The following is a 15,322-nucleotide window of genomic DNA, read 5'->3' on the forward strand; positions in this document are numbered from 1 at the left end:
CAGCACTCACAAAATAGTCTTCTTTTTAGTGTTTATTTTACTCACTAATAGGATAAAACACTGCTGCCTGTGCTAAATAAACGCTAAAAAGAAGAATAGAAAATGTCCTGAATTTTAGAGTTTCAAGAGGAGAACAAACAATTGTACCGGTTATGTTGTCAGTCCTTTGCTCTCTAACTGAGTGCAATGTTATAATAGACCTATAATAACATTATCAGTGAAACATGCATCTAACTATGGGGGGAAAAGCTTAGTATAATACAATCACCAAAACAAGTCTTCATGTTAAGAATGAATAGCACACAAACACATTTAAAAACAAAACATTCATTAATTATTTTATGATAAACAATTTACTGTCTCAAGTGCACTCATTTATTTAGCCTATAAATAATAATAATAACTATTGTTGTTGTTATTATTACACATTTAGGTTACTTATGCATTTAGAAGCTCATCCAAAACGACTTACAAAAGAGGAACAAATTACTCCAAAGTCAGTCACAATGCCAGGTTTATTATACAATAATAGGCTAATCAAGTGCTAAGATTATCACAAATTTTGACGCATATCTTTCTTATTAAATCGTTGTATTCCACCTCGTACCCGTTACAATAGATAGAGAATCACTTAAGACAATTTGCTGTACGCCTATTTCACATAATATGCAATAAATCAGTAATAGGCTACAATGTGATTCGTTAACACATAGGCTACCCAGGAGCTTGCTGTTCTTCTAACATGAATCCGTGAGTTCATAACCCGCGGGAACGGATTGCGAAAGCGTGCGCATGAATTATGAATCTGTGGGTACGGATTCAAAAACTGAAGGTACGGTTTACAAAATCTGAGCACATGGATTGGAGATTCGTGGGTACGGTTTATTAACTGAGGGGACGGATTGGTTTTTTTCATATATATATATATATATATATATATATATATATATATATATATATATATATATATATATATATATATATATATATATATATATATATATATATAACGATATCGTCCGCCGGTGTGGACGCTAATATCTTTATAGCTATCGTTCTTGAACGGGGCTTAAGAGTGATGCTATGGAGATTTCACAGTTTGAGGATTCAATCGACATACAAGGGTTAGCGCTTTTTAAAATAATGTTCTTTGGTTAAATCTTTGCAAAACCCCCAGACAGGGGAAATCTTGTTGGGATTAAACGGACATAAAAACAATTCACAGTATGTAAACTCATACCTATTCTCTGGATCATCGTCATCATCCACCACCTGGGAGGATTCAGCCTTCAATTCAATTTCATCACCTTCATAAACAAGAAGAAAAAAACAACTTATAAGCCATGAAATTCTATTTATTTGACCCAAAACGCTAGTTTATACAACACTAAGTGTCCTAGATCATGAAGTTTATCATCAGTGTTCAGTAGGACTGTCCGCGTATCGTCTTCTCTCTTAAATCATCACTCACATCTCAAGAATAGTCAAGAAGAGACTCAATCGACCAAATTTGAATTAGTCGGTTTGTTGCCGGAAAAACACACAAAATAGGATATAGAGAAGTCATGCAGTGTGTAACTGACACAGCGTTAACACCACTGCTATAGTTTTTAGTAGTTTTTCTATAATGTAGCCTATAGTAGGCCTGTTCCGTTCATCCTGACAACTGCCCCGGTCGAGCAGAACTTATTATGACACGGAATTAGTACAAAGTTTAGTTTACAATAGAAATAATAGGTTGGCAATTAAGTGTTACAACACAAGCATGGAAACATCTGGATTCGTATCAAATGAGAGTGCATGAGAGTAAATGTGAGCCATATAAGGGCTTTGTATTTTATTCCATGACTTATTCTAATGCACATGGAATTGCTTCTTTCCTTTCCCAAATCTTCACTCACACCTCTGTCATCGTCACACGGGATGATCAACATTTCTTACTTTTGTTCACTTTTAATTACTACATTTGCATCCTTTGCAGTACTTTTGACAGATACTTTTTACTTGCATGTCAAAGTCTATTTGACACAGTTTCGGTTTGCTAGACTTTGGTAAAGCACAACACGTTGTATAATGCATTTCATAATTTTGTTTTGCTTTCTCTGGAAGTGCAATATCAAATATAGCTTCATTTCTTGTGCATGCAGAAGATAAATTTGATCTTTTGACCTGAAAGCGCAGAGCGGTAGATATGATGCCAGTATGATTAAATTGATAATGAGTGATTAATCCACTAATGGCTTAGATGAATGACTTTACATTATATTCCACCTGTTAATCCACTCTTTTTTTCTCTTGAGCTAGTCTACTCTATATTACTGGGGGTTTTTGACTACGTCTTCAATCCAAAAACAGATCCATCTTAAATGCTCTCAAATGCTCCATCAGCGTGTAGAAATATATGGACTACCGTCTCAAGTCGGTGATCTTTGTGAATAAGTCTGTTTCACTTCACATATAGCGTGTGAGCAGGGCATGAGCAGTTTATTTTCATTTAGGCACCCTTTTTAAAAGGAGAGCCGCAAGGTGTCACACTCTAAAAGAGTAAAGAGTTTTTTTGTCCATAGCTGATGCTGAAACCAGCTGGAGACTAAAAAAAAAAAAAAAACAACACGCAAGCAGATCAAAAACATCTGAGCTCTGAATGCAAATGACTGAAGCAGACAACACTCTGCAAGTTGGTGCTTTACGTAAAAAAAATTACCATAACTGGTCCTCATATATAACCAGTGTTGTGGAGTAATTAGTTACATGTATGGTGCTACAATTTAATTACTAAATAAATTTTACTGTAATCCGTTAGAGCAATAAATAAATAAATAAAGTGAAATAAATGTACTTATGAAAATGTTATCATTTACAAAGGGGATTACATCAGACACAGACACGCACAGATTTTATCTATTTCTATCCCAAACTGGATTGGCTGTTTTAAAACATGAGAGACCAATGTTTCAGGATTTTAGGACACAGAATAGGACACATGCTTATTTAATAACTGCTTTATTTCCTATTTGGGTTAAGGTATATGCTTTATTTTTTTAAGATGAACTGTTATTTTGGCATTGTTAGATGCCGGTGTTTCCTGTCAAAGCTTTGCAAAGATTTGATTTCAAGAACAGTATCAGCATCAAAAACAGTCTCAGAATCAAAACATTCACTAGAAATTTAGAAAAGTAATCCAACGTAATCAGTTACATTCCTTTAATAAAGTAATTGAAATATTTACAGTTCTTATTACATTTTAAATAGGCTAACTTGTAATCTGTAACCCATTACATTTCCAAAGTACCCTTCCCAACACTGTATAACATATTTTCCTGATGCAAGTCACTTTTCTTTGTCATCTGAAACATGCTGCAACTTATATTATATATAATGCACATAACATCAAGCATGCAAAACATTTGGATTTAACAAATGAAAGAGGAAGTTTATTTGTACAATGCATTACCAACATGCCAGTAGCTTCAATGTTGCTTTGCTTTTAAATGAATGGCGCTATAATTTGTTTGTTTCATACTTTTATTTTTCATTTCTTGTTTTAATAGCATTAAAATTAATTATTTATTGAGTGATGGATAAAATAAATGCTTACCTGTATTTTCCCTTATTTCTCAATGTAATAAAAATGTAATAATAAAAAAAAAAAATGCAAATAAAAAAGTGACTTGCACACCGATGTAACCCCCAACAATGTCGTTTTGACTGGTTTAAATGAAGTGGAAAGGAGGCGTGCCTTCCACACATATTTCATAATGATCAAGTTTGTATTAATCCTCATATAGCCTCTCCAAAAACATATTAGAAATTGTACATTAAGAATTTGTAGTATTTAATTTCCATTTGAGAATTTTGATGTGGACCCCTTTAGCGCCACCTTGAGTTTGGAAAGCGCTGCTAATAAAACATCCACAGGAAGAGGTGTTGTTCAAGACCAATGGCAGGATTTTACAGGGATAGTAGGTCATTTCTAGTCAAACGATTAAATCACATACAAAAAAGCTTTTGTTTGCATAATATGTGTACTGTGTATATTTATTATGTATATATAAATACAAAAACATACAGTATATATTTTAATAATATTTACATGTATTTACATGTCTATATTTATATTCAAATATAACATAAATTGATTTATATTATTATAAGTAAATATGTGACCCTGGAGCACAAAACCAGTCTTAAGTTGCTGGGGCATATTTGTAGCAATAGCCAAAAATATGGGTCAAAATTATTGATTTTCTTTAATGCAAAAAATCATTAGGATATTACGTAATGATGTTCCACGAAGATATTTAGTAAATTTCCTACCATAAATATCTAAACTTCATTTTTGATTAGTAATATGCATTGCTAAGAACTTCATTTGGACAACTTTAAAGGTGATTTTCTCAATATTTAGATTTTTTTTTTTTGCTCCCTCAGATTCCAGATTTGTAAATACCTGTAAATATTGTCCTATCCTAACAAACCATATATCAATGGAAAGATTATTCATTCAGCTTTCAGGTGACGTATAAATCTCAATTTCAAAACAATTGCCCCTAATGACTGGTTTTGTGGTCCAGGGTCACATTTATTTAATATATAAACATAGCATATTTTTTCAGAAATATATACATGCATGTGTGTGTATTTATATATACATAATAAATATACACAGTAGAAATGCATATATTATGTAAACAGAAACTTTTATATTTTGGATGCGATTAATCATGGTTTAATTTAGCACTAGTAATTTGGTAAGATTATCTTTTCCCTGATTTGAAATCAATGATCAATAGGCAGCTAATAATATAATAATCCTGCCATAAAACTGATCTTATTTGAACCTTTTTTTGGACTGACCTGATGACTGATGGAAACCATCAATACTAGCCATCACGGACTCAAGAATTGGTTTAATCTTCTGCTGATCGCTGTCTTCGTCCGAGTTAGCGGCCTGCTCCTCCTCCTCCTGCTCTTCATCACTGGAGGAAAACTCCTCCTTGGTTTTAGCCTTTTCTCTCTGTGACCTCCGTCTCCTCTCGAATGACCTTTTAGGGCCTTTCTTGCCCTCTTTACTGGACTCGCTCTCTTCCTTTTTGACACCTTTGGATGTTTTTTTCCCACTCCCGATCTTGGACAGGCTTTTCATCTGTTTCTCGAGGTCAGAGTTGTGGTTTGAGGAGTCCGATTCTCTGCCCTTCCTTTTTTTGGCCCTCCTTTTGTTTGCTGTCGATGACTTGCCGCTCTGTTCTGAATCCGAGGAGCCCATATCGAGTTTACGCTTCGGCTTCGCTTTCTCAGCAGACTGGGAGGCTACCACCTTCTTCTTGGTGCCTTTTCCAGAAGTGTTCTTGTGTTCGCTCTCATCAGAGCTGGCCTTCGAGGCAGCCGTCTGCAGGACCTCAGGGACTTCATCCGAGTCTGACTCACACTGCGGCTTCACTGCGTTGCTGAGCTCTTGTTTTGCCGCTGAAGACCTCGGTTTGCGTTTGCTCTTCGCCTCTGGTGATTTGCGCAGCGGTGTGGTCTTCATTCTGGTGGAGCGTCTGTTATCTTGACCCTCTTTTGGCAACGTGTCCCCATCCACTTCTTCTGAAGGCGACTGTTCCTTGCTCTTATCTCGTTTTATGGTGATTTTAAGAGGAACGGGTGTTAGTTTGACAACAAGTTTTCTACCCAGTTTTGTAAGGCTCTTATTGGACTCGAGCACCTCAGCGTTGGGCGTTGATTTCCCATCACTGGAATCGGTCGTGTTGTCAGTGTCATGATCTTCTCTCTTTACTGCAAGACTCTCGACCATCTCAAAGAGCTCCTCTGGGACCGACGGTGGAACAGACACGATGTCTTTATCAAGAGACGCTTCCCCAGCTGCCACTGAGTTTTCCTCAAAGTCAGGATTATCTGCCATTTCTCGAGCTTCACTTTCTTCTGCCCGATCCTGAGGCTTTTCTGGAGAGGGTGGAAGGCTCTCCTTCATTTCAACATCAGCTGAGTTACTTTCCTGGTGGTTTTCATCCTCCTCGACCCCAGGGTTTTGGTCCTTGGCGGTGCAATCCAAACCATCTTCTCTGACAGGAGCGGGGTCAGCGTGGTGCGAGTTAACAACGGTATGATCTGCAGTCTGACTGTGTGCTGGTCTTTGCTCCTCTCCGTTTTGAAACTTGAGGTCTTTTGATTCAAATTCCTTTTCAAGTGATTCCTCCAGAGCCCCATGGGCCTTTTTCAGATCGGCCAAAACTGATTTGAAGGCCTTTAAGTGTCTATAGCTTACAGCACTAACCTCACGGCCTTTTGATGTGTGCTGGAGGAATTGTACAAAAGTACGATTCAAACCGTTTGTGGTCTCGATCAGTTTTTTGGTCTTCTTAACAAGCTCTTTCGGAACCGTTAAGGTCTTACAGGAAAAGGTTAACGACCCCGCTCCGTCGGAGGCGTAACCCTGACCATTTACAGCCATTTTTTCTCGTTTGTTATGCTTGTGTTTACGATCCTCGCGCTTCGTCTTGTCTCCGTCTCCCTTGGGCTTTCTATAAGACGACTCCAGACTGAGCAAAACTTTCTCACAGGTTTTAACAAAGTCCTGCAGCGGCTCTGGGCGGCACACATAGCAGTGCCATTTGCTTTCTTCATTCATGATTTCAGACAGCTCTTTTCGTCCAAGGTTCCTCAAAATGCACTTTTTGCAGAAGGCGTTGCTGCAGTAGTCACAGCACATCAGATTACCACCCTCTGCACACCACCTGAAAAAGACAATACAACATCCATTAAATCATTATTTTCATTTGGGAACTGACTGCTCTTTTTCTATTTGGGTAACATAGCAGCTCATTTGATTGTGAAAGATAAATATCTACTAATGATACTATTAGTAGCCAGCAAGAAATCTGTAAAATGAGAAAGGCTACAGTTCAAACAAAGACATCTGAGCAGTGTTCAAAACATGGAGAGATGTTTTGGGGGAATAAAATGTTGAAATGTGGGTGACATAATGCTCCATTGACATTCAGTGTAATACTTATATTTATGTAAAAATTGAAACAACATACTTATTCTGACCTGTACGAAGTGAAATGTGACCCTGGACCACAAAACCAGTCATAAGGGTCAATTTTCGAAATTTTGATTTATACATAATCTGAAAGCTGAATGTATGGTTTGTTAGGATCGGACAATATTTGTCTGAGATACAACTATTTGAAAATCTGGAATCTGAGGGTGCAAAAATATCTAAATATTGATCAAATCTCCTTTAAAGTTGTTCAAATGAAGTTCTTAGGAATGCATATTACTAATCAAAAATGAAGTTTTGATATATTTACGGTAGGAAATTTACAAAATATCTTCATGGAACATGATCTTTACTTAATATCCTAATGATTTTTGGCATAAAAAAAATCTATAATTTTGACCCATACAATGCATTATTGGCTATTGCTACACATATACCCCAGCGACTTCAGACTGCTTTTGTGCTGCAGGGTCACAAATATATAAAAGAATAAGAGAGCATACTAAATTTTCATCGCATTTTAATTAAGTAAAAAATCCTGCTGTCAAATGGCCAAACTGGGATAGTGGCAAAGTTTAAAAATGTAACATTACAAGTTAGTAGTATTAGTATTAATATGTCAAACTGATTCTTGTGGTAAATATGCCGGAGAAGATTGTTCAACTGAATGACATTTTAGTGGCTGTTTTCTAATGGTAAAAATATTTTTTTTGCGCAGAAAAAATAATAAACAGGACACTTTCTAATGCATTGAAAAACAAGAATTCACAGCTGTATGACACTTAGGGCTGGGTGATAATTCGATAACGATAATCATCACAATATAATTTTCCTGGATAAAACGATATGAAGAGTTCTAGAAATGTTCGATATAATGTTTATGTGCCAAAAGCGTAACGAAACAGCGCGACTCACTTGAATCTGCTCACTAGAGCAGATGCGTTTACTCACATGAGCACTAAACAGAGCTGTGTGTGAGATCCAGTGCTTGAATTCAGCGATGAACACAAATGACTCTGTGATTTAAACTAGTTTAGAGCCAAACAGGAGAAACACGGTGAGCAACGAGACCGTCAGAAGGCTTTTCAGTCTACACGTCGCCATCATTTACCATGGATTTACTGTAGTAACACTCACTGCACCATGGTATTGTGGCTGAAATATGCCCATTGAATTTTATTACAGGAGTAATGGTATATAATTATAGTATGTATTTGTGATTAAGCTATAGCATGTGTGCATTTATACTGAATGTTTTTAGACTACTGTTTTTCATACAAATAGGCTACCTAAAAACCATAGTTATATTTTTACCATGGTATTGAGGTGCTACATGTGTGGCTTTAATTGTGTTTATCATGATTTAAATGTATGCTACTATGGGAGATCATAAGCTTAATAAAAAAAAAAAAACTTAACCATATAAAACTGAGGTTGGTACAATTTTTTCAGATGTTACTGATTTTAAAAATGAACAAACATTTACCTCTGCATCCTAAGTCAATTCTAAGAGACAAAAAAAGTGATATTATTATTATTTTTAATATTATCAGGCAACCCAAACCTGTTTCTTGATTTGAAACAATATCACTTATTAGGACATGCAGAAACTAAGAAATATTTTTATTTAGTTTAAGGAAAATTTGCAAATAGAGCAAAATTCTGGCTTTAAACTTGAAAGAAATAAAGATTTTACATTTATTGTGATAATTATCGATATCGACTGATATGAAAAAAATGATCATGATAATTGTTCTGGCCATATCGCCCAGCCATAATTACACACTTATTGTTTTGATGCTTGAAAACCTTTTTTTTGTCTTTGACCCATACACTGATTAAACTGAGAACCCTTAAAGTTACACTACAATGTTTTCATTTAATTTAACTTTATACTGCAATGCATTCATCAGGATAATAGTTTTTGCGGTGGCATTGGGAAAAGTGAAAATCCACTGGTACTGACTACTAATACGCTGGTATCGTCACAGCTAGAGTGTTTCTGCACCAACCTGCACTGCTCATCCATTCCATCTTCATCCTTGCTGATATCGTCACTCATATAATATTTGAAACATGACTGTAAGAAAAAGGCATGCCTGTTAATAAGAGAGATACAAGTGCGTAATTGGCTGTAACAAGTTAATCTGGTTTCTACCTTGCAGATAAGAACATGTAGTGCAGGATGCTGAAAGACAGAATCTCTCTGAAAGTGATTGACTTGCTGTGCACATGCTGTGCAATTAAAAATCTCCTTGAGCTGCTCGCCTGCGAAAGATTAAAAAATAAATGAAGATAATAAAACAACCATACTGCAATGCTGTGACTCTTTAATATTTGAGCAGTTCCTCTCAAGCGTGCTCCGGGAGCAGCCTGAACACTTGAGTCGCCCGGTTTAGTTCATCAGCACTCGACTGACCGAGCTCGGGAGATTACTTACAAACTGTGATCCATTACTGATTACAAAAATTGTAGTCAGTAATGTAATCCAATACATTACACATTTCAGGTAATGGAATCAGACTACTTTTTTTTTTTATTATCATTTTTGACCTAACTTGTTTATCACTTTGATTTAAATATGATAATCGTGTACCATGTTGATATAAAAATACAAAGAGAAAGAAAATATGCGACCCTGGACCACAAAACCAGTCATTAGTGTCAATTTTTCCAAATTGAAATCCATACGTCATCTGAAAACTGAATAAATAATCTCTCCATTGATGTATGGTTTGTTATGATAGGAGAATATTTGGCTGAGATACAACTATTTGAAAATCTGGAATCTGAGGGAGCAAAAAAAATCTAAATATTGAGAAAATCTCCTTTAAAGTTGTTCAAATGTAGCTCTTAGCAATGCATATTACTAATCAGAAATTAAGTTTTGATATATTTATGGTAGGAAATTTACTAAATATCTTCATGGAACATGATCTTTACTTAATGTCCTAATGACTTTTGGCATAAAAGAAAAATCAATCATTTTGACCCATACAATGTATTTTTGGCTATTGCTACAAATATCCCCCAGCACCTTAAGAATGCTTTTGTGCTCCAGAGTCACACACACACATTAATATTGCACTTTTTTGCATATCATTATATTATTAACCAGCATTAGGTTAGCATTTCAATTAACAAGAGTATACTACAATCACCAGCCATTCTATAAACGGACATTTCAGCACTTGACCCACGGATAGCAACTCTAAGTAGTGCTTAAAGCACGGCAGCGCGTGATTGTGTTAAGTGCACTTTTGGTAAACACACGTGAAACAATAACGAACGTTCGTAAAACGCTCTTAAGTGCTTAGATCAGTCGTTATTGGGAAACCCGGCCCAGGTCAGTTTATTCAAGTGTGTTTCTAGGTGCCTCCAAAACGTCAATTTCAGCAGTTTTTTCTTCTCTGAGAGAAGAGAACCTATATTTATTAATAAAATGCTTATTCAGCATTAGGCTGATAGCTTGTGATATCCTCAGTATTTGACCTAATGGTGATTTGTGAGACCAAACGTATAGCCATACAAATAAAGGAATTATGTAAATATAGAATGACAATACAGTAGATAAATGTGAAGATCTAGGTCGGTTTCATTATGATAATTAATATTAAACTTAAAAATAGCATTTATTCTCTTCCATTGTTTGGCCGAACAGGTCACACTAAAATTAGACTTAGTAAATTACATTAACGATGCCATTTTGGGAAAACAAAATAGAAAGAAAGAAAATTTCAGCACATTATCCTAGAAATTATTTGACATTGAAAACAACATAAAATATAATCGTTTGAAACAAGTGCAGCAGTTATGCAACAAATAAATCGATTTGAGATAATTCAATATCCTTTAATGGGTCATGGGATCATTAACAGCACACAAACCCACTCACCGGGACGTTTCCGAGCACCGTCCTCTTTCACTTTACTTCCTCTGCTACGAAACTCCGGACCGCAGAATTCATCTTTAGCTTCATCAGCGACCGGCTCCGGCTTGACCACCACTGTTCCTGCAAAAAAGTGAAGCCAGGAGATTCAGTGCGCCTCTTAAACCACACGCTTCAGAAGACTTGAGCATCTTAACAGAGGACTAACCTTGTGGCAGCTTGCTAATATCCAGACCGCTCTTCAGGCTCTCGTCTGTGCTGTGTTCAACGCCACTCTCATTTGCACATTCAGATTCATCTACAGCAGTGTGCTTGGTCACAAATGAAGGTTTTCTGGAATTAAAAACAGAGGGGAAAAGGGGTTGACAGGTTGTTCATACATCCTCTTCCCACACAAACTCAAGAAACTACAATCCCAAGAGCACAGCGTGTAAACGACAGGATCGCTGAAACATCTCAACAGTTCAACGAGCAATGCATGCATAACTACAAGCAACCACAGCAGCTGATAGACAGAAATGCAACACGAACAGAATTTGTTTCACAGATTGTTGCCGTTTAAACAACACGTTCTTATCACATGTAAACGTCTCCTGTTATCATCAGGGGCTTTTATCAAACACAAAAAAGTACACATTATGCCAAGTTCAGAGATCAGTGCAATTAAGTGTTTGACTCTTGATGCGGTGCTCCTTTCAAATTCAGGAAGTCAGATTTTCCAACTTCCTGTTTGTAAAAGCGCAACAGTAAAAACAAGCATCCAAAATAAACGTTTCTGTTTACATAATATGTGTACTGTGTATATTTATTATGTATATATAAATACACACACATACAGTATATATTTTGAAAATATTTACATGTATATATACATTTATTTACTTATATATATTTGACAGCACTAATAAAAACACTTCATGTTGGACTTGTGTGGAAATCCTAAACTGCATGATTGAGATGTACACACTATACATAAACATTCATAAAGCAATTAAATGCATTATACAGAAATTCATACAAAGTTCATACTACGACAATAAAACCCATTTTAATATGATATGCAATGTCAAGCAGGGAATATCCCACATCTGATTATGAATGGAGCGCAGCACAAGAGCCAGAGCTTCGACAACACCTGCAACCCAACTCACCTCTTTGAGCGTGAAGACGAGGATTTGGTCATTTCTGAGGAGCAACCAGGCTGAAGAAAAGAAAGAGTTTTTCATTTTCAGTGCTGATGAATCTCAGTAATAATATCAGCTCAACCTGCAACATTAGTCATACAGCAGCTCTGCATAAATCAAGCACAAAGCTCACAGAAACATCTCTTTGCCAAAAAACAACTGGTCCACCTACCTGAATAGTACAACCCAAATTTAGAAATCATAACTAATGCTGTGAAAAGCTTTCAGGGTATGGAATAAAACGGATGTGTTGGGTATCAGTTTAATTCCCTTGCATTTTATAAACTTCCCCAAGAAGCCTTTGAAGCACCAGTCCAACAAACTGAAGATCAAAGCATGAGCATGAGTCATGTAACTGATGCTTTATTCATGCACTTTTGTAGCAATAGCCAAAAATACATTGTTTGGGTCAAAATTATACATTTTCTTTTATGCCAAAAATCATTAGGATATTAAATAAAAATCATGCTCCATGAAGATATTCTGTAAATATATCAAAACTTAATTTTTGATTAGTAATATGCATTGCTAAGAACTTCATTTGAACAACTTAAGATTTTCTCAAACTTTAGATTTTTTTTGCACCCTCAGATTTTCTAATAGTCCAAACATTGTCCAAACAAACCATACATCAATGGAAAGATTATTTATTCAGCTTCCAGATGATTTAGAAATCTCAATTTTGAGATTTAAGACTGGTTTTGTGGTCGAGGGTCACATTTTAGTTTGCATGACATTTTAAAAAGACTAACTATTGCTTTATTCAACTCAAGCTGAACTTCAAAGTGCAAGCGAGAACAAAATGACCGTACGCTGTAGACTTGCCCTGATGCAGCCGGATAGTAAACTGTAGAGATAAAGAGCAAAAACAGCCTCTGTAGACATACCTCATTCATTTTCTCATCAGGGATGTTTGAGTCACTGGCAGCCATTTTACCTGCAATATGAGAAAAACATACAAACAAGATGCATCATTTTCAGTTTTACTGCAAATTAAAAATGCAAGGAGATTGAGAAAACATTTAGATATTTTTACAGTGGCTTTATTTACTACATTTAACCTTTGAAGAGCTGACAGCAGGGATCCTCACCATTGGAAATGTCTTGAGAATCGATGCTTTGGTCGTCTGGAGAATGACCCAAGAACTCATGAAGTTTAGTCACCAATGTATTCAACTTACTAGACCTGAAACACACAATACTGTCAGATATCAACAGGCCACTTTTAACTACATTTACCACAGATACTGCTCTTATTGTTACTGTAAAACTCAACTGAATATGAATTTCAGCTTATGAAGCTTTCAACATATTTATTACACACACAGTATATTAGTGGAGGCTAATACCAAGTTAGCACAACATATTGTTTGTTTGTTTGTTTGTTGCCAGCTTCTGTGGCTATTTTCATGGCGAAGAAAAAAAATACAACTAATTATATTAGGCTTTAAACATTTATTATCGCTAAAAACTGTATTTGGTTTAAGAATATCTTCAAAGAGTTACGTTAACTGAATATTAATAATAATAATAAAGTAGTTTTCTGACAGGGTTATCACAAGCTAACTGTGGTAACTTCAGACACTACGTTACGGTTTACTACGGTAATATTTATAAAGAAATGTCGTAATACCTCTCTAACATAATCTAAACTCTATCTGAAGAATAAAATTAATTCTTCAACATTAGAAGCTTTCTCGATGCCTCTGAAAATCATATTTAAAGCCATGCTGCAAAAAAGACAAACAAAAGTAATGCGTCGCAGAAAAACGTACTTTCAGGTATAAATCCACATAAATGCATGTGATGATAATACAATATAAACATTATCATCAGATTAAATCCGAGGAGGTTTGATTGACAGGTGACGTCATCACTGAGCCCGTCTCCTATTAGCGCGCGACACAACAGCCGGTAACACGCACTGATAACAGCGAACATAAACAAACCGAGCAGTCGGTAAAAGCGAGGACATGCCACGAAACGAGCTAGTTCCATAAATAAGACAAGAGGAGGGGGAAGCAGTCATGCCACTACAGATCCACTCATTTCAACACTTAGCCTGATTTAAGAGGACAGCATCACATGGACACAAAAACATCACCCAGATCTCTTAAATCGACATGATTCTGAGCCAAAACACACATTTGAATGAAGTGCTAAATAATTTGGTGGATAAAGGCCTAGTTCTAGCATGCACCTACAACTGCTGGAGATGCACAATCGCGTGAATAATGGAAATACTTGTAAACCAAAAGCAAGGCACTCTGTTAAAACATCAATCCGCGTAGAATACCCTCACGACGCGTCCTAACTCTTCGCAGTAGTTGAGCACAGATGCATGCACGCATTACCCGGCTGCACCTACCTTAAGATCTGTGCTCGTGTCACGCGCGGATCTCTGAGATGTCACCGGTTTGGCACCGCGAGGAAAATGTTTTTTTCATTCGATCCGCTGGATTTTCAGGTGTGTAGTAAAAGTAAATAGTGTTTTATGCCGATCAGGACAGACAAAGCGAGAGCGCCATCTTGCCGGATGGCTGGAGACGCGCTAAAATGGCGCACGCGAGACTCAAGTCATCTGCGCGCGCGCTCTGAACGCGAATATGCACTGGGCGCGATTCACTTTAAAAACCAGTCCGCGTCTTCTCCGCGTGGTCATTGAATGCATTTTTAAAACGCACAGAAAAAACATAAGTAATGCATGGGAGAATGCATGCATTTAATGCAAAGAATGTGCAGCATAGGATAAATTAGGGTATGAGTTTTATGATGTATGCCGGACCCATGCTTGTTGTACCGGCGCGTGCTATAGCAAATGTGCAAAACCACGCCATGCATGTTATTTCTTCTAATGTTATGAATGACCCCAGTATGCCGAGCATCTATTGCACCCTGTTATCCAAGCTTTGCACTTTAGACATACTCGTGGTTCAATGCTACACACAGACTACATGCATGCGGAGGGGAGGATGCTGTGTTCTCTGTGGTGCACATACATACCTGCAGATGTCGGTGGTCATTTCGTCCCCTTTTAAACCTGCAATCTCCTCTAAAATATTATGATTTTTTTTTTCCTGGAGATTTTTCTTTTTTTTTTTCTCTAGACACAGACTAAGATTGCTTGATGATATTAAACAATGCCAGGGTCCATGTTGCTATGGTGGAGCTCCATGCAGCTGATTGGCTCGTTTTACCCCGTAAGTGTGAACCAGGAAGAGAAACTCCCCTTTTTGCAGGTGT

The 15,322-nt window shown here is 36.6% G+C and overlaps 1 protein-coding gene across 5 annotated transcripts in view; it reads right to left on the reverse strand.

Annotated features, from left to right (window-relative positions):
* The window catches only part of LOC306853459 (transcriptional regulator ATRX-like), a 71,869-nt gene extending 56,582 nt beyond the window's left edge, over positions 1 to 15,287 (reverse strand). Inside the window, exons 1-10 of one of the 5 annotated variants that reach the window (XM_079390890.1) lie at positions 15,083 to 15,287; positions 13,141 to 13,265; positions 12,967 to 13,016; positions 12,047 to 12,096; positions 11,104 to 11,228; positions 10,902 to 11,018; positions 9,165 to 9,274; positions 9,019 to 9,086; positions 4,858 to 6,737; positions 1,241 to 1,307 (exon numbers count right to left, since the gene is read on the reverse strand). In XM_079390890.1, the coding sequence (XP_079247016.1) occupies positions 1,241 to 1,307; positions 4,858 to 6,737; positions 9,019 to 9,086; positions 9,165 to 9,274; positions 10,902 to 11,018; positions 11,104 to 11,228; positions 12,047 to 12,096; positions 12,967 to 13,016; positions 13,141 to 13,265; positions 15,083 to 15,102 (2,612 nt within the window). In that variant the 5' untranslated portion in view covers positions 15,103 to 15,287. Of the gene's footprint in view, positions 1 to 1,240; positions 1,308 to 4,857; positions 6,738 to 9,018; positions 9,087 to 9,164; positions 9,275 to 10,901; positions 11,019 to 11,103; positions 11,229 to 12,046; positions 12,097 to 12,966; positions 13,017 to 13,115; positions 13,266 to 14,447; positions 14,663 to 15,082 lie in introns of those variants that run through there. The other 4 variants (XM_079390892.1, XM_079390893.1, XM_079390894.1 and 1 more) reach the window with 4 other exon arrangements.
* Between the last annotated feature and the right edge of the window lie 35 nt (positions 15,288 to 15,322).

This window comes from Barbus barbus, assembly GCF_936440315.1.
Source record: "Barbus barbus genome assembly, chromosome: 33".
In the NCBI taxonomy this organism is placed as follows: domain Eukaryota; kingdom Metazoa; phylum Chordata; class Actinopteri; order Cypriniformes; family Cyprinidae; genus Barbus; species Barbus barbus.